The 18,304-nt window shown below is 51.7% G+C and overlaps 1 protein-coding gene across 1 annotated transcript in view; it reads right to left on the minus strand.

Moving 5' to 3' along the window:
- The window catches only part of LOC144139793 (uncharacterized), a 144,246-nt gene extending 129,842 nt beyond the window's left edge, over positions 1–14,404 (minus strand). The window contains exons 1-2 of the mRNA XM_077672049.1: positions 13,978–14,404; positions 4,301–4,762 (exon numbers count right to left, since the gene is read on the minus strand). Coding sequence (XP_077528175.1) covers positions 4,301–4,762; positions 13,978–14,404 — 889 coding nt within the window. The remainder of the gene's footprint in view (positions 1–4,300; positions 4,763–13,977) is intronic.
- Positions 14,405–18,304: the final 3,900 nt, after the last annotated feature.

The raw sequence follows: 18,304 nt of genomic DNA on the forward strand, positions 1-18,304 counted from the left end.
CCGACTTGCACTATAGACTGAAAAAACTGTAGGTTGAGTTCCAAATAACCCAGTGTGTATATACGCGCGTGCTGATTTTATACCAGGCATCTAACCAGTATGGAGGTTTATTGAGCAAAACGAGTCACGTCTTCGTTAAATTTATAGTAACACATATATGTTTGTTAAGACCTGGAGGACATTTCGGAACATTTTGCACAGCCATATCTTCCCGATATTAGGATATGCGTTATAGGAAAACACCCCTAATGATAAAGCAAAGCGCGCTTTACAAAAAAAAAAAAAAAAACAGCGACGTCGGGGCGCGCTTACGCTCCCCTCGCGCGGTGCGCACGACTCCTTCAAGCCCGACGGTTGGCTTTCCCACGCTGCTTTGGATGCTCGGCGGTCAAGATGGCGGACCTATGCGCAACTCTGCTCCCGTAGGGAGCATATACAGGAACTCTAGCTTGACAAACACCGCGCCGGGCACGTTATAGGCGGTCGTCACGAGGCACGCACACACTGGCGCTTGGCATTTTCATGGTTTTCTTAAATGTCGGGTGGTCGCCGCGGTCGCGTGCGCGCGCTCGGCAACTTCTCGATATTTTTAACTGCAGACACGGAAAATTACGATTTTCTAACAGCTTCGCTGTGAAAACAAGAAGTATACGGTCATTTTCTGTCACCATGTTCCCCGCAGACGGCCGCGTATTTACTAACGCTTACAAGTTCAGTGTGAACTAAGCAATTACGAGAGGTAAATGAAACTGGCCGTAATCTAGAGGCGTCTAGAATTTCAGCGGATTTTTTTTTTTTTTTTCAAGATACCTGTAATAAATTGAGACCTACTCAGCATTGCATACTGTCTCTAGAGCGAGCGTGTGCGATTGTTCTTTGTCGACACGACCCGATAGACGCACGCAGTTTTGGTCACAACCTAGCGCAGGACAGGTCCGCCGTGAAAATAAAAGTCGCCGTGAAAATAAAAGTTTGTTAATGGGGCCATGAAAACAAAATGCGGATTTTATTCGTTTTCAACATTGGCTAGGCTCGTCGGAATAACTCACTACATTTAACGCCATCTTCATTCAAATGAGCTGTGCAGCGGAACTTGGATTTCCCAAACTCAGTAGGACCTGCGAACTTTTTCATTAGAACGGGCCCGTCGTTAGATCTGGAAAGCATCTATGAGAAACATCTAGAAAACGTCTAGAAAAGCCTACGGGAAAGTACGCTGCGAATCGCGAATTTGTTCGTTAATTAATCAAATGCGTAGATCCGCGTTTCGTAACATTGAGATCGAACTGCGTAAGGAGCAAAAGTGAGAATAGGCAGGCAACTGACCGGTTAGTCTTCCGCTCTAGAATTAGGACGCGTTAGGGGAGCAAAGCACGTAGACAGACTTAAGCTCCCGTGATTTTTTTAATCCCCTACAGGCCATCAAGAACGCCCGTGTGCAGCAGCAGATTTCAAGCGCACGTCGAAGAACCCCGCGGGGGTCTGAATTAATTTGTAACCTTAGTCTACGCGCTTCTTTCGTACACACTCTTAATGTGCGTACACACTCTTAATACCATTTCATGGAACTCTAGAAACTAGAAGGTGAATGTAGCTGATAGTTTTTTTTTTTGTTCAGAAACCAAGAAAACAAGAGGTTTAGGTACAGCATTGACAAAGTTGATTTGGCAAAAATGAGTCGTCGAGCACTACAAGATGCATCCATTATTTGTCCTTGCAACTGCATCTTCACGTAGGCTATAGAAGGCTCAACTTCGCGCGTGCTTACGAGCCACCGAATTTAGAAGACGGCAACGCGGTAATGAAGCGCGAATAGCACCACGATGGCACGAACGAGGCGGCAGGAGCTGAGCCCTGTAACCTCAGAGTCTTGAGTCGATACCGAAGTACTGGAACAAGAACTGCGATGTTGCATTCGTTGCGCTAACACGGCTGACCACTGACGAGACGAGGCTTAACGAGGCCAACGAGACTAAAAAAAAAAAAAAAAACGTGGAGGAAGAAAAAAAAAAAAACGAAACAGCCGGAACCGTAAAAAGCTGATTCTCATGCCAATGGGTTTCGCAAGAAGTTCCAGTTCTGGTTCCGTTTACAAGGTGACGCGGCAAGTTTAGTTCCGATTACCGAGAGCTTTTTTACGTTACATGAATACAAAACCAACCAACTTACAGGCTACTGTTCCGTTTAAGCGGAACTGTCCGTTCTAACTATTTCCGTTTATCGAGATTATTCTGTATATGTACGGGAACGTTATACTATACTGATCGAATAAAGGCACACACACGTGACTTCTTCAGAATTAGTTATAAATTAATTTGCGTACAATTTATTTCGGCATAGTTACGATAAAAAATGAAGGAAGCTCACACTAACCCGTAAGGCTTGGAGTTGGCGAAGCTGTACGCAACCTTCACGAAGGCTACGACTGCAGCCGATTTGCTTGTTTGCTGCCGCAAGGAGCTTCACTCCATCATTGTTGCTACTAGTGTGCGCTTCCTTAATTTTCTTTTTTCAATGTGATAATCATTGGACATCACCTTGGAATGGCGTGCGTTGTGACCTGTCTTTCTCGTTCCGAGCAAGTGTTCCCACAATTGAGGCGAACGCTGTGGTTTTCTTTTCCCTTTTTTGGCCAATCTTGACCAATCCGCCTAATTGGGTATCCTTGGCTTGCAAGCACGTGCCGGACACGCTGGGCGGTCGTCGTGAGGCGCGCACACGCGAGCGCTCGGAATTTTCTTGGTTGTTTTTGTAGCGTAAGCTACACTGGCCGAGGTTGAGCAGTTTCGCGTGTGCCGTGAAGGGCCGTTCTGCGCAAGCGCGAGGGACATTGGATTTAATTGGATTGGCTTGGATTGGATTGGATTTCGATTGGATTGAATTAAAGTGGATTGTGATGGATTGTGTTGCGTCATAGCCGCGGCAGACGCACTGGCGCCGGCGCGGGCCCAGGTGTGCGCCTCAATTGCGCAGTAGCCAAGTCTGACGCTGCACCGGAGCCGCTTGAGGGCCGTTTCGCGTGGCTCGTGAACAGCCGTGCTGAGCATGCGCGGGGAGCAATGCCTGGAAAGGAGTGGACTGGATTAGACTGAATTGGACTTGATTGGACTGGATTGCTGAACCTTAGCTCACGCTACGTATATCCTGGCATAGCAGAGCTAAGCCACTACTAATTTTTTAAACTGCCGGGTGGACGCCGCAATCTTGGCCGATCTCCCCAAGTGAGTTTTCTTGTCTTGACAAACGTGCGCATGCAGGGCCACTGGGCGGTCATCGCGAGGCATGCACACGCGAGCGCTAGGCATTTTCTTGGTTTTGTTAACGGCTTTGCGGTCGCCACAAGGTCTGCGCTCACGTGCGTGCGCTGGGCAATTTTTTGGTATTTTTAGCTGCGGACACGAAAAATAATGATTTGCTAAGCAGCTACTATGTTTTAAAAACCTCTCCGTTTTCAACGCTGAAAAAAACTGAACTGGTTTCTAGCACCGCAAAATCATCATCATGATCATCATCATCACCATCACTGATTGTCTTAAGGCCTCCCACCATCAACACACTACCAAAGCCTCCGACCAATGAATCTGCAGGCAGGCGACTTAAATGTTCGAAACTCGCCCAGTGCATGATCGTCCGGAACCCTGTGACTGCCGCGCAGATCAATGTCACCGCAGCATGCGTGAACTGCTTCAACCGGGTTTGACTGGGTAGGGATTTCTGCTTGCACAAATTTTGTGGCGGCAGTGCAACTCCCAATTGATCCTGCTGCAGCATTTCAAAGTCCATTCTATGTCCGCAAACTTCTCTCCCTCCACCGGGTCCATGCTGTTCCCCTGATTCGTTTTCCATCCCCCATGCGCCATAAAAATCCAATCATCATCATAACCATCATGCCAGCATATCATGATCATCGTTTTTAATTCTGTGGTACCCACTGCGCCAGACAGGTGGCCCAGCGGTTGTTGCCCCTCACCCACACCACATCGCCAACCTCTCACGTAACGTGTCCTCGACCAGCGTGCAATTTTGCCTAGTCCACAACACGTCTTTCTTACGCATTAGTGTCAACCTGTCACACATTACAAAAAACACATCGTCCTTCCACCCCAACATTATGCTATATATATAAGGGTCCAACAACCGTGACATAGTGCCCATCGTGGGTGGTCCGTCGTGTTCGTGGTGCCTTCGAGTCCTTGGAGCCTGAGCTCTGCGCATTCCTCGGAGCGCGTCCTTTGGGCACTGGTGTGTGTGTGTGTGTGTGTTCGACACAACACCCACATCCAGTGTCTCCTCGGCGGACCTTCGCCCCCTTGGGCAGCCAAGGGGGCAGCCATGGCTGGGCCCAGCCAGGCCGAAGCTTGGCCGCAGCCAGCCGTGGAGCCTCCCATCTGCCGCGAGTGCGGGCACGTCGTCACGATGTCGGAACAAGGCGTTCCGATCCTCTGCCCGTGCCTCGACGACATGATGGCCGACTGGTTCCTCGAGAATTTCGTGGAATTCAGGCGTCCAGCGACTGCGCCAAGCTGGTGCAGGAAACGCTGGAGGCCTCGCTTGGCGGCAGCGCCGCCTTGGTGTAGGAAACAGCGCGAGGTCGACGACGGCGCGTCGACGTCGGCGGCAGCTGATGCAGGGTCCGAGGCTGCGCCCTCGACGACCCAGCCATCACTGCTGCCAATCGTCGTACCTCCAAGACACCGGGTGAGCCTGCTTCCGACTTGGGCTGCCATCGTCTCGTCGCCACTCGCCAGATGTGTGGAGTTCGCTGACCATGGCGGAGATGGAGCCGGCCTTAATGCGGTCGCATCTCCCAGGTGCCGCGTGAGCACCGTTTCCATGGCAACGAACTTCCGGAGAACCGCGGCTGGCCGCCGAGCCACGCTTCTGCCGCACTGGGCCTTGCTTCTACCGACGCCCGAAGCATGGGCTGAGCTACGCTCGCCTATGCACACAGGCGTGGTACACCGCACTTGCGGCGGTGCACTGTGTACGTGACACGTCCACGGCGTCTCCACACCTCACGGGACACCGGGAGCGATCTCGGTGTTGGTGCGTGGCGAGCACCGGGTGTAACCGTAGCCCCCACATTCAAGTTGTGGTCCCGTGACGAGGAATTGTAAGCGGAAGGGCAGAACGCGCGAACGGGGCATATTAAACACCTCACGGGACACCGGGAGCAATCTCGGTGTTGGTGCGTGGCGAGCACCGGGTGTAACCGTAGCCCCCACATTCAAGTTGTGGTCCCGTGACGAGGAATTGTAAGCGGGAGGGCAGAACGCGCGAACGGGGCATATTAAACACCTCACGGGACACCGGGAGCAATCTCGGTGTTGGTGCGTGGCGAGCACCGGGTGGAACCGTAGCCCCCACATTCAAGTTGTGGTCCCGTGACGAGGAATTGTAAGCGGGAGGGCAGAACGCGCGAACGGGGCATATTAAACACCCCACGGGACACCGGGAGCAATCTCGGTGTTGGTGCGTGGCGAGCACCGGGTGTAACCGAAGCCCCCACATTCAAGTTGTGGTCCCGTGACGAGGAATTGTAAGCGGAAGGGCAGAACGCGCGAACGGGGCATCTTTTTTTTTTTTTTGCTATTCTGCTGACTTTAAATGGGCCAGGCAGGCAAAATACAAGTCTGTTATGGTATACCCCCAGTGCTTGTCCAGCAGCAAACGATGCTGTATTCGCCGAGAAATAATTGATTTGATTCTCCCGCCAAATCGTTTTCATGACGTCTACCGTGAGTCGCAAGGACGGGTCTTCGAGTGAACTTCAGGTGCGTCGTTCAGTCTGCAGTGGACTGCTGCGCCTTGTTTGCCGGCTGTCCTGCTAGATGGCACCACCAGATGGCTTGACAAACACGCGCCGGGCACGTTATAGGCGGTCGTCACGAGGCACGCGCACACCTGCGCGTGGCATAATCTTGGTTTTCTTAACTGTCGGGTGGTCGCCGCGGTCGCGTGCGCGCGCTCGGCAACTTCTCGATATTTTTAACTGCGGACACGGAAAATTATGATTTTCTAACCGCTTCGCTGTGAAAACAAGAAGTACAAAGTCCTTTTCCGTCACCATGCTCCCCGTAGACGGTCGCGTATTTACCAACGCTTGCAAGTTCAGCGTGAACTAAGCAATTACGAGAGGTAAATGAAACTGGCCGTAATTCTAGAGGCGTCTAGAATTTTAGCGGATTTTTTTTTTTTCAAGATACCTACAATAAATTGAGACCTACTCAGCATTGCATACTGCCTCTAGAGCGAGCGTGTGCGATTATTCTTTGTCGACACGACCCGATAGACGCACGCAATTTTGGTCACTATTAACCTAGCGCAGGACAGGGTCCGCCGTGAAAATAAAAGTCGCCGTGAAAATAAAAGTCTGTTAATGGGGCCGTGAAAACAAAATGCGAATTTTATTCGTTTTCAACATTGGCTTGGCTCGTCGGAATAACTCACTACATTTAACGCCATCTTCATTCAAATGAGCTGTGCAGCGGAGCTTGGATTTCCGAAACTCAGTATAGGACCTGCGAACTTTTTCATTAGAACGGGCCCGTCGTTAGATCTGGAAAGCATCTATGAGAAACATCTAGAAAACGTCTAGAAAAGCATACGGGGAACTACGCTGGCAGTCGCGAATTTGTTCGTTAATTAATCAAATGCATACGATCCGCGTTTCGTAACATTGAGATCGAACTGCGTAAGGAGCAAAAGTGAGAATAGGCAGGCAACTGACCGATTAGTCTTCTGCTCTAGAATTAAGACGCGTTAGGGGAGCAAAGCACGTAGACAGACTTAAGCTCCCGTGATTTTTTTAATCCCCTACAGGCCATCAAGAACGCCCGTGTGCAGCAGCAGATTTCAAGCGCACGTCGAAGAACCCCGCGGGGGTCTGAATTAATTTGTAACCTTTGTCTACGCGCTTCTTTCAGCCGGCGTCTATAGCTTCGGTGCGCAAAACCAAATTTGAACATCCGTGTCTGTATGCTTTTGCGTGTACGAGCCAAGCTTCTTGTGCAGTCGTCCACCGTCTTATACAGGAGCAAGGTTTTACCCACTTACCGTATTTTGGCGCGTATAACGTGCATTCGCATATACATACTCCGCGAAGCTACCGCAACGCGGATCCGTAACTTTTTCGGTACGCAGTGTCCAATCGTCTGCGGTCTGGCGAACGGTGGAAGCGAAGTTACGAGCGTAGGGATGCGAAGGCGAGGTAGATTTAAGTGCACCTAGGATTGATTTTTGTTGTTGTTGTTGTTCTCATGTCGAGTACATCCTTGTTGGAAGTGATGGCAATTTTTAAAGGGGCCTTGCAGACAAAACACGAGTTTGGTTCATTCGGAATATTGTCTCGTTAGAATCATACTGACGCCACTTTTAACGTAAACTTTGCTCTAACAAGCTGCATAATTAGGGAATAGGGGAATTGTCATGCGACCTACTAGCTCATTTCCCGCAACAGAACCTATGATGTCATATGTGGCAGCTCTGCGATTGGTTGCGGCCGCCAAAAGCAAACGCAAATTAGGCAGGGCTTACAAGCTTGCCGAACGAACTATATGCGCTTAAATTGAGGGCGCATTCTTTTTATAGCAATACGAATTGTGGGGTAGAAAGCGGAAGTTACGAAAGTACACGCGAACATAGAAGTACCGATGCGTACTGCTGTTGATACTGCACGCACTATGCTTGTTTTAGCTGCACAGCACTGCGACGCTTTGGGGTTGTCTCAGGCGACACTGGGTGATTGGCGTAAGGGACGGTGTCTTACGTGACCCTGTTTGTCGAGCGAACACCAGCCATGTTTCACGAGACGATTTTCTTCCTTAACAAAAACAAACCAGCTACAAATACGGTAAAAAACAAAGGCAGAAAACGGCCCGCCGCGGTATAGTGGCGCCATCTAGGTTGACTAACGGTAAACAAGGCTCCGCAATCGTCTGCAGAGCGATTCTTGTGATGTCCTTGCAGACGTCGCGAAAACACATGATTTGGCGGGAGAACCAAAATTCCAACTTAAATTGATTAATTTATGAGCGAATAAAGCATCGTTTGCTTGCGGACAAGCGCTGGGGGCACTATAAAACACGAGGGCTTTCGAATAAAACAAACCTGCATTTTGTCTGCATGGCCCGTTTAAAGAGTCTGTGGTCGCCCTTTCTATCCGCTCATTAATTCCGACGGCACGCTTACTGGCGCACGCGGTGTCGTCGAACCGCCTTCATAAACTTTGTGCCCGGTCCGTATCTTCCGCAACCGCTGTTTGCGCCGGAATGTATAAACCACGTCTAGCAAGCGATTTGCGCAGGCAGTGCGGTTGCAGACGAGCACGTATTTTGCCTGAAAAAACTTGCATTGATTACAGAACGAGGTTGCGGAGTTTAGAGACGGTATTTTTCAAGACACTGAGCAGATGAATTTGCGCTAAGCCATTTCGCCGGTTCAGCAGCACGCCTGGTTGCTCAATGGCCGCGAGTTGAGCTGCTGAGCACGACATCGCTGTTTGTATTCCCCCCTCCCCGGTGGCCACGACTGTTTATCGGATGACGGCGAAGAAGCAAAATTGGAGCCCGTCCACTACTGTGAAGATGGAAAACCACAGAAGCTGTATTGGTGAAGAACTGTATCAAGATACAGTAGACTGTCGATAAACGGAACTTCAAGGGACCGAAAAAATTAGTTCCCTTTAACAGGAGTTCCGTTTACTGAGATAGATGTTGGAAAGTGCCAACTGATGTGCGTACACACTCTTAATACCATTTCATGGAACTCTAAAAACTAGAAGGTGAATGTAGCCGATAGTTTTTTTTTTTTTTCAGAAACCAAGAAAACAAGAGGTTTAGGTACAGAATTGACAAAGTTGATTTGGCAAAAATGAGTCGTCGAGCACTACAAGATGCATCCGTTATTTGTCCTTGCAACTGCATCTTCACGGAGGCTAGAAGGCTCAACTTCGTGCGTGCTTACGAGCCACCGAAGTTAGAAGACGGCAACGCGGTAATGAAGCGCGAATAGCACCACGATGGCACGAACGAGGCGGCAGGAGCTGAGCCCTGTAACCTCGGAGTCTTGAGTCGATACCGAAGTACTGGAACAAGAACTGCGATGTTGCATTCGTTGCGCTAACACGGCTGACCACTAACGAGATGAGGCTTACGAAGCCAACGAGGCTAAAAAAAAAAAAATCACGGAGGAAGAAATAAAACGAAACAGCCGGAACCGTAAAAAGATTATTCTCATGCCAATGGGTTTCACAAAAAATTCCATTTATGGTTCCGTTTATACGGTGACGCGGCAAGTTTAGTTCCGATTACCCAGAGCTTTTTTTACGCTATACGAATACAAAACCAACCAACTTACAGGCTACTGTTCCGTTTAAGCGGCAGTTCCGTTCTAGCGATTTCCGTTTATCGAGATTCTACTGTATATGTACGAGAACGTTACACTATATCGATCGAATAAAGGCACACACACACACAACTTCCTTAGAATTAGTTATGAATTAATTTGAGTACAATTTATCTTGGCATAGTTACGATAAAAAATGAAGGAAGCCCACACTAACGCGTAAGACTTGGAGTTAGCAAAGCTGTACGCAACCTTCACGAAGTCAACGACTGCAGCCGATTTGCCGCTTCTTTGCTGCCGCAACGACCTTCACTCCATCATTGTTGCTACAAGTGTGAGCTTTCTTCATTTTCTTTTTTCAAAGTGATAATCATTGGACATCACCTTGGAAGGGCGTACTCTATGACCTGTCTTTCTCGCTCGGGCAAGCGATGCCACGATTACGGCGAACGCTGGAGCCTTTCTCGTTCCGAGCGAATGTTCCCACAATAGAGGCGAACGCTGTGTTCCCGTTAGCAGTTGCAACAGCCCGAAACAATGGGTAGCCCAACTTAGGAAGACCTGGCGCTCTACTTTACACCTGGTCACCCGGTTGTCCAGTAAATATCACTCTTAATAAAAAAGGTCGTAAAAAGGTAGCAACGGCCGTATTTACTAACTCCTTACGAACCTCACTACTCCGCGATTTCGTACGTAGGCTCTGCCACTAACAACTGCATGGTTAGTAAATTAACTGAGTGCAGGAAGTAGTATGCACTAGATTAAGGTCGTGCTTATGACTAGGTTGTGCATGGCCAGTTAGTAAACGCATGTAGCTCAGAACAGTGCTATCGCTGGGACTTTACTAGTTGGGCTAGTGGTGCTTACTGCCTGCTTCGGTTAGTAATTCTAACAAGTGGTACATTTACTACTTCCAGTTACTAAGTACCTAGTGTATACTGGGACAAGTAACTTGTTAGTATTCTATTAGTGAATGCGCCGACCTTTTTTTTAAGAGTTTATGGTGGGGCACACCAACACGCTTGTACTATGCTCGCTCGCGCAGTGCCACTTGGACGATTATGCTACGGCTTCCCAGTGTATGATCTACGTCCGTCCCATGTTAATGACCTTCACAAGCTAAATCGCCATCTTCTCCGTGCGGTTAGTGGCCTTCCTAACTTCACGCGAGTCGATACTCTGTATCAAGTGGTCCCCCTTCCACCCCTCCATACCCTTATAGAGGAAACAAAGCTGCGATTTCAGAATCATGTGGAGCATTCTCCTCAGGGACGAGTGCTTACTGAATGGGATCAACTAAAAAGTAATTTTAACCGAATGAACTTTCCACCGCCCATTCCTCCGTGGGAGCGACCTTCGATTGGCATCCCGCGTCGCAGACCAATTAGGAGAACTCATCAAACTGCCCGAGAGCAGTATGTTCGAACCCTCGTCAACGACAAGGCCGACGATGAGGCAGACATTTACACGGACGCTGCGGTTGACGGAAGAACGGCGGCCATAGCCTGGACCTCTACAGATATCCCCCAAATAAATGGATCCCGTCACGTCTCCAATACATACGGGCTTGTGGAAGAAGTGGAACTCCTGGGAATTTTGGGAGCAATCCGGCACATTGGCGAACATTCCTCCACCCTCTCCATTAAGAAGTTCAGAATAATCACGGACTCCCACGTCGCACTTCGGGAGCTGAACCGTGCGTTCGCGCCTAATAGCACGGCGACCCGAATTCTGACTTCGGTACGCGACCTACAACAAGAAGGCTTCACGATTCGCATCGCCTGGACACCGGGACACACCATGAGTGCACATGGCAACCTTTCGGCACACGCTGCTGCCAGGGAGCGACTTCAAGCACCTCCCGCGGTTCCCAACGCACCAACTCCCCCCCTCCAGTCGGATTGGCAACTTCGGCTTCGGTATCTAAAGAAACTAAGCAGACAACGCTTGCAAGATGCGACACCGGACGGAGTCCTCGCCCTTCTAAAGCCTCTTTCACGCTCGGGGGAAATATTCGCAAACAAAGTCTACGCCAATGCGGCCTACACCCCTCACGTCATTTACAAATGGACAGCCCCTGCAGGGTCCGAGCTCTACCACTGCCCACACTGTGGTTGGTTGTGATGGCACACCAAATTTATTTAATTTAATCTGGCTATGTCCCGCCTTCGACAGAGGCCGTGAGCAGCTTTTAGCAATTTGGCCCGGTACCTACATCCGAATCCGAATACATACGCCGGGTGCGGGAAGATCCACCAACCCTTGAATTGATTACTGAATGCGCTCTTGAGAATGGTCTCTTTAAAATGGTGTAGCAGCTTGTCCGACTCCCCTAGAGTGCACCAAGCACGCTCCATCTGCCCGGTCTCTGTGCGAAAACTGAGAAGAAAACAAGCTAGTGAACTGTGAACCGCATATGAACAGCGAGCATGCGCATTAATATGCAGAGAAAGAGAACTGTGTGAACAGGGAGTACCGCTGAACTGCTCTTTCCCCTACCTTTTGACCTCTCTCCCCCCAGGGCATCTGGCCTCCTTACCTCAATAAAACCATTCTCTCTCTCTGTGGTTTTCGTTTTTTGGCCAATCTTGACCAATCCGCATGATTGGGTATCCTTGGCTTGCAAGCACGTGTCGGGCGCGCTGGGCGAGCGCTCGGAATTTTCTTGGTTGTTTTTTTTTTTCTTGTGTAGCGTAAGCTACACTGGCAGAGGTTGAGCAGTTTCGCGTGGGTCGTGAAGGGCCGTTCTGAGCAAGCGCGAGGGAAATTGGATTGGATTGGCTTGGATTGGATTTGGATTTGATTGAATTAAAGTGGATTGTGTTGCGTCATAGCCGCGGCAGACACACTGCACTCTTAATAAAAAAGGTCGTAAAAAGGTAGTAACGGCCGTATTTACTAACTCCTTACGAACCTTACTACCCCGCGGTTTTGTACGTAGGCTCTGGCACTAACAACGGCATGGTTAGTAAATTAACTGAGTGTAGGAAGTGGTAGCACTACATTAAGGTCGTGCTTATGACTAGGTTGTGCATGGCCAGTTAGTAAACGCATGTAGCTCAGAAAAGTGCTATCACTGGGACTTTACTAGTGGGGGTAGTGGTGCTTACTGCCTGCTTCGGTTAGTAATTTTGACAAGTGCTACGTTTACTACCTCCAGTTACTAAGTACCTAGTGTATACTGGGACAAGTAACTTGTTAGTATTCCATTAGTGAATGCTCCGACCTTTTTTTTAAGAGTGTGGCGCCGGCGCGGGCCCAGGTGTGCGCCTCAATTGCGCAGTAGCCAAGTCTGACGCTGCAGCGGAGCCGCTTGATGGCCGCTTCGCGTGACTCGTGAACAGCCGTGCTGAGCATGCGCGGGGAGCAGTGACTGGACAGGACTGGACTGGACTGGATTAGACTGAATTGGACTGGATTGGACTGGATTGCTGAACCTTAGCTCACGCTGCGTATATCCTGGCATAGCAGAGCGAAGCCACTACTAATTTTTTAACTGCCGGGTGGACGCCGCAATCTTGGCCGATCTCCTTAAGTGAGTTTTCTTGTCTTGACAAACGTGCGCATGCAGGGCCACTGGGCGGTCATCGCGAGGCATGCACACGCGAGCGCTAGGCATTTTCTCGATTTTGTTAACTGCTTTGCGGTCGCTACAAGGCCTGCGCTCACGTGCGTGCGCTAGGCAATTTCTTGGTATTTTTAGCTGCGGGCACGAAAAATAATGATTTGCTAAGCAGCTACTATGTTTAAAAAACCTCTCCGTTTTCAACGCTGAAAAAAACTGAACTGGTTTCTAGCACCGCAAAATCATCATCATGATCATCATCATCATCACCATCACTGATTGTCTTAAGGCCCCCCACCGTCAACACACTACCAAAGCCTCCGACCAATGAATCTGCAGGCAGGCGACTTAAATGTTCGAAACTCGCCCAGTGCATGATCGTCCCGAACCCTGTGACTGCCGCGCAGATCAATGTCACCGCAGCATGCGTGAACTGCTTCAACAGGGTTTGACTGGGTAGGGATTTCTGCTTGCACAAATTTTGTGGCGGCAGTGCAACTCCCAATTGATCCTGCTGCAGCATTTCAGAGTCCATTCTATGTCCGCAAACTTCTGTAGGGGGTCTCTCCACCGGGTCCATGCTGTTCCCCTGATTCGTTTTCCATCCCCCTTGCGCCATAAAAATCCAATCATTATCATAACCATCATGCCAGCATATCATGATCATCGTTTTTAATTCTGTGGTACCCACTGCGCCAGACAGGTGGCCCAGCGGTTGTTGCCCCTCACCCACACCACATCGCCCGCCCAACCTCTCACGTATCGTGTCCTCGAGCAGCGTGCAATTTTGCCTAGTCCACAGCACGTCTTTCTTACGCATTAGTGTCAACCCCCTGTCACACATTACAAAAAACACATCGTCCTTCCACCCCAACATCATGCTATATATATAAGGGTCCAACAACCGTGACATAGTGCCCATTGTGGGTGGTCCGTCGTCTTCGTGGTGCCTTCGAGTCTTTGGAGCCTGAGCTCTGCGCATTCCTCGGAGCGCGTCGTTTGGGCACTGGTGTGTGTGTGTGTGTGTGTTGGACACAACACCCACATCCAGTGTCTCCTCGGCGGACCTTCGCCCCCTTGGGCAGCCAAGGGGGCAGCCATGGCTGGGCCCAGCCAGGCCGAGGCTTGGCCGCAGCTAGCCGTGGAGCCTCCCATCTGCCGCGAGTGCGGGCACGTCGTCACGATGTCGGAACAAGGCGTTCCGATCCTCTGCCCGTGCCTCGACGACATGATGGCCGACTGGTTCCTCGAGAATTTCGTGGAATTCAGGCGTCCAGCGACTGCGCCAAGCTGGTGCAGGAAACGCTGGAGGCCTCGCTTGGCGGCAGCGCCGCCTTGGTGTAGGAAACAGCGCGAGGTCGACGACGGCGCGTCGACGTCGGCGGCAGCTGATGCAGGGTCCGAGGCTGCGCCCTCGACGACCCAGTCATCACTGCTGCCAATCGTCGTACCTCCAAGACACCGGATGAGCCTGCTTCCGAGTTGGGCTGCCATCGTCTCGTCGCCACTCGCCAGATGTGTGGAGTTCGCTGACCATGGCGGAGATGGAGCCGGCCTTAATGCGGTCGCATCTCCCAGGTGCCGCGTGAGCACCGTTTCCATGGCAACGAACTTCCGGAGAACCGCGGCTGGCCGCCGAGCCACGCTTCTGCCGCACTGGGCTTTGCTTCTACCGACGCCCGAAGCATGGGCTGAGCTACGCTCGCCTATGCACAGAGGCGTGGTACACCGCACTTGCGGCGGTGCACTGTGTACGTGACACGTACACGGCGTCTCCACACCCCACGGTACACCGGGAGCGATCTCGGTGTTGGTGCGTGGCGAGCACCGGGTGTAACCGTAGCCCCCACATTCAAGTTGTGGTCCCGTGACGAGGAATTGTAAGCGGGAGGGCAGAACGCGCGAACGGGGCATATTAAACACCTCACGGGACACCGGGAGCAATCTCGGTGTTGGTGCGTGGCGAGCACCGGGTGTAACCGTAGCCCCCACATTCAAGTTGCGCTCCCGTGACGAGGAATTGTAAGCGGAAGGGCAGAACGCGCGAACGGGGCGTTTTCCACAACCCACGGGACACCGGGAGCAATCTCGGTGTTGGTGCGTGGCGAGCACCACACCCCACGGGACACCGGGAGCAATCTCGGTGTTGGTGCGTGGCGAGCACCGGGTGTAACCGTAGCCCCCACATTCAAGTTGTGGTCCCGTGACGAGGAATTGTAAGCGGAAGGGCAGAACGCGCGAACGGGGCGTATTAAACACCTCACGGGACACCGGGAGCAATCTCGGTGTTGGTGCGTGGCGAGCACCGGGTGTAACCGTAGCCCCCACATTCAAGTTGTGGTCCCGTGACGAGGAATTGTAAGCGGAAGGGCAGAACGCGCGAACGGGGCGTTTTCCACACCCCACGGGACACCGGGAGCGATCTCGGTGTTGGTGCGTGGCGAGCACCGGGTGTAACCGTAGCCCCCACATTCAAGTTGTGGTCCCGTGACGAGGAATTGTAAGCGGAAGGGTAGAACGCGCGAACGGGGCGTTTTCCACACCCCACGGGACACCGGGAGCGATCTCGGTGTTGGTGCGTGGCGAGCACCGGGTGTAACCGTAGCCCCCACATTCAAGTTGTGGTCCCGTGACGAGGAATTGTAAGCGGAAGGGCAGAACGCGCGAACGGGGCGTTTTCCACACCCCACGGGACACCGGGAGCGATCTCGGTGTTGGTGCGTGGCGAGCACCGGGTGTAACCGTAGCCCCCACATTCAAGTTGTGGTCCCGTGACGAGGAATTGTAAGCGGAAGGGCAGAACGCGCGAACGGGGCGTTTTCCACACCCCACGGGACACCGGGAGCGATCTCGGTGTTGGTGCGTGGCGAGCACCGGGTGTAACCGTAGCCCCCACATTCAAGTTGTGGTCCCGTGACGAGGAATTGTAAGCGGAAGGGCAGAACGCGCGAACGGGGCGTTTTCCACACCCCACGGGACACCGGGAGCGATCTCGGTGTTGGTGCGTGGCGAGCACCGGGTGTAACCGTAGCCCCCACATTCAAGTTGTGGTCCCGTGACGAGGAATTGTAAGCGGAAGGGCAGAACGCGCGAACGGGGCGTTTTCCACACCCCACGGGACACCGGGAGCGATCTCGGTGTTGGTGCGTGGCGAGCACCGGGTGTAACCGTAGCCCCCACATTCAAGTTGTGGTCCCGTGACGAGGAATTGTAAGCGGAAGGGCAGAACGCGCGAACGGGGCGTTTTCCACACCCCACGGGACACCGGGAGCGATCTCGGTGTTGGTGCGTGGCGAGCACCGGGTGTAACCGTAGCCCCCACATTCAAGTTGTGGTCCCGTGACGAGGAATTGTAAGCGGAAGGGCAGAACGCGCGAACGGGGCGTTTTCCACACCCCACGGGACACCGGGAGCGATCTCGGTGTTGGTGCGTGGCGAGCACCGGGTGTAACCGTAGCCCCCACATTCAAGTTGTGGTCCCGTGACGAGGAATTGTAAGCGGAAGGGCAGAACGCGCGAACGGGGCGTTTTCCACACCCCACGGGACACCGGGAGCGATCTCGGTGTTGGTGCGTGGCGAGCACCGGGTGTAACCGTAGCCCCCACATTCAAGTTGTGGTCCCGTGACGAGGAATTGTAAGCGGAAGGGCAGAACGCGCGAACGGGGCGTTTTCCACACCCCACGGGACACCGGGAGCGATCTCGGTGTTGGTGCGTGGCGAGCACCGGGTGTAACCGTAGCCCCCACATTCAAGTTGTGGTCCCGTGACGAGGAATTGTAAGCGGAAGGGCAGAACGCGCGAACGGGGCGTTTTCCACACCCCACGGGACACCGGGAGCGATCTCGGTGTTGGTGCGTGGCGAGCACCGGGTGTAACCGTAGCCCCCACATTCAAGTTGTGGTCCCGTGACGAGGAATTGTAAGCGGAAGGGCAGAACGCGCGAACGGGGCGTTTTCCACACCCCACGGGACACCGGGAGCGATCTCGGTGTTGGTGCGTGGCGAGCACCGGGTGTAACCGTAGCCCCCACATTCAAGTTGTGGTCCCGTGACGAGGAATTGTTAGCGGAAGGGCAGAACGCGCGAACGGGGCATCTTTTTTTTTTTGTTTGTTTTTTGCTATCGTGCTGACTTTAAATGGGCCAGGCAGGCAAAATACAAGCATGTTATGGTATACCCCCAGCGCTTGTCCGGCAGCAAACGATGGTTTATTCGCTGAGAAATAATTACTTTCATTCTCCCGCCAAATCGTTCGTTTTCGTGACGTCTACCGTGAGTCAGAAGGACGGGTCTTCGAGTGAACTTCAGGTGCGCTGCTCAGTCTGCAGTGAACTGCTGCGCCTTGTTTACCGGCTGTCCTGCTAGATGGCGCCACCAGATGGCTTGACAAACACGCGCCGGGCATGTTATAGGCGGTCGTCACGAGGCACGCGCACACGGGCGCTTGGCATAATCTTGGTTTTCTTAAACGCCGGGTGGTCGCCGCGGTCGCGTGCGCGCGCTCGGCAACTTCTCGATATTTTTAACTGCGGACACGGAAAATTACGATTTTCTAACAGCTTCGCTGTGAAAACAAGAAGTATACGGTCATTTTCTGTCACCATGCTCCCCGCAGACGGCCGCGTATTTACTAACGCTTACAAGTTCAGTATGAACTAAGCAATTACGAGAGGTAAATGAAACTGGCCGTAAATCTAGAGGCGTCTAGAATTTCAGCGGATTTTTTTTTTTTTCAAGATACCTGTAATAAATTGAGACCTACTCAGCATTGCATACTGTCTCTAGAGCGAGCGTGTGCGATTGTTCTTTGTCGACACGACCCGATAGACGCACGCAGTTTTGGTCACAACCTTGCGCAGTACAGGTCCGCCGTGAAAATAAAAGTCGCCGTGAAAATAAAAGTCTGTTAATGGGGCCATGAAAACAAAATGCGAATTTTATTCGTTTTCAACATTGGCTTGGCTCGTCGGAATAACTCACTACATTTAACGCCATCTTCACTCAAATGAGCTGTGCAGCGGAACTTGGATTTCCCAAACTCAGTGGGACCTGCGAACTTTTTCATTAGAACGGGCCCGTCGTTAGATCGGGAAAGCATCTATGAGAAACATCTAGAAAACATCTAGAAAAGCCTATGGGAAACTACGCTGGGAATCGTGAATTTGTTCGTTAATTAATCAAATGCATACGATCCGCGTTTCGTAACATTGAGATCGAACTGCGTAACGAGCAAAGCAGAGAATAGGCAGGCAACTCACCAATTACTTTCTCTCACTAGAATTAAAGACGCGTTAGGGTAATAAAGCAGGTAAACAGAGTTAGGTTGCCGTGATTTTTTTTGTCCAGTACAGGCCGTCAAGATCGCCCGTGTGCGGCAGCACGTTGCGAACGCA

This window comes from Haemaphysalis longicornis, unplaced genomic scaffold (genome assembly GCF_048455015.1).
Source record: "Haemaphysalis longicornis isolate Haplotype H1 unplaced genomic scaffold, Haemaphysalis longicornis Haplotype H1 scaffold_5, whole genome shotgun sequence".
In the NCBI taxonomy this organism is placed as follows: domain Eukaryota; kingdom Metazoa; phylum Arthropoda; class Arachnida; order Ixodida; family Ixodidae; genus Haemaphysalis; species Haemaphysalis longicornis.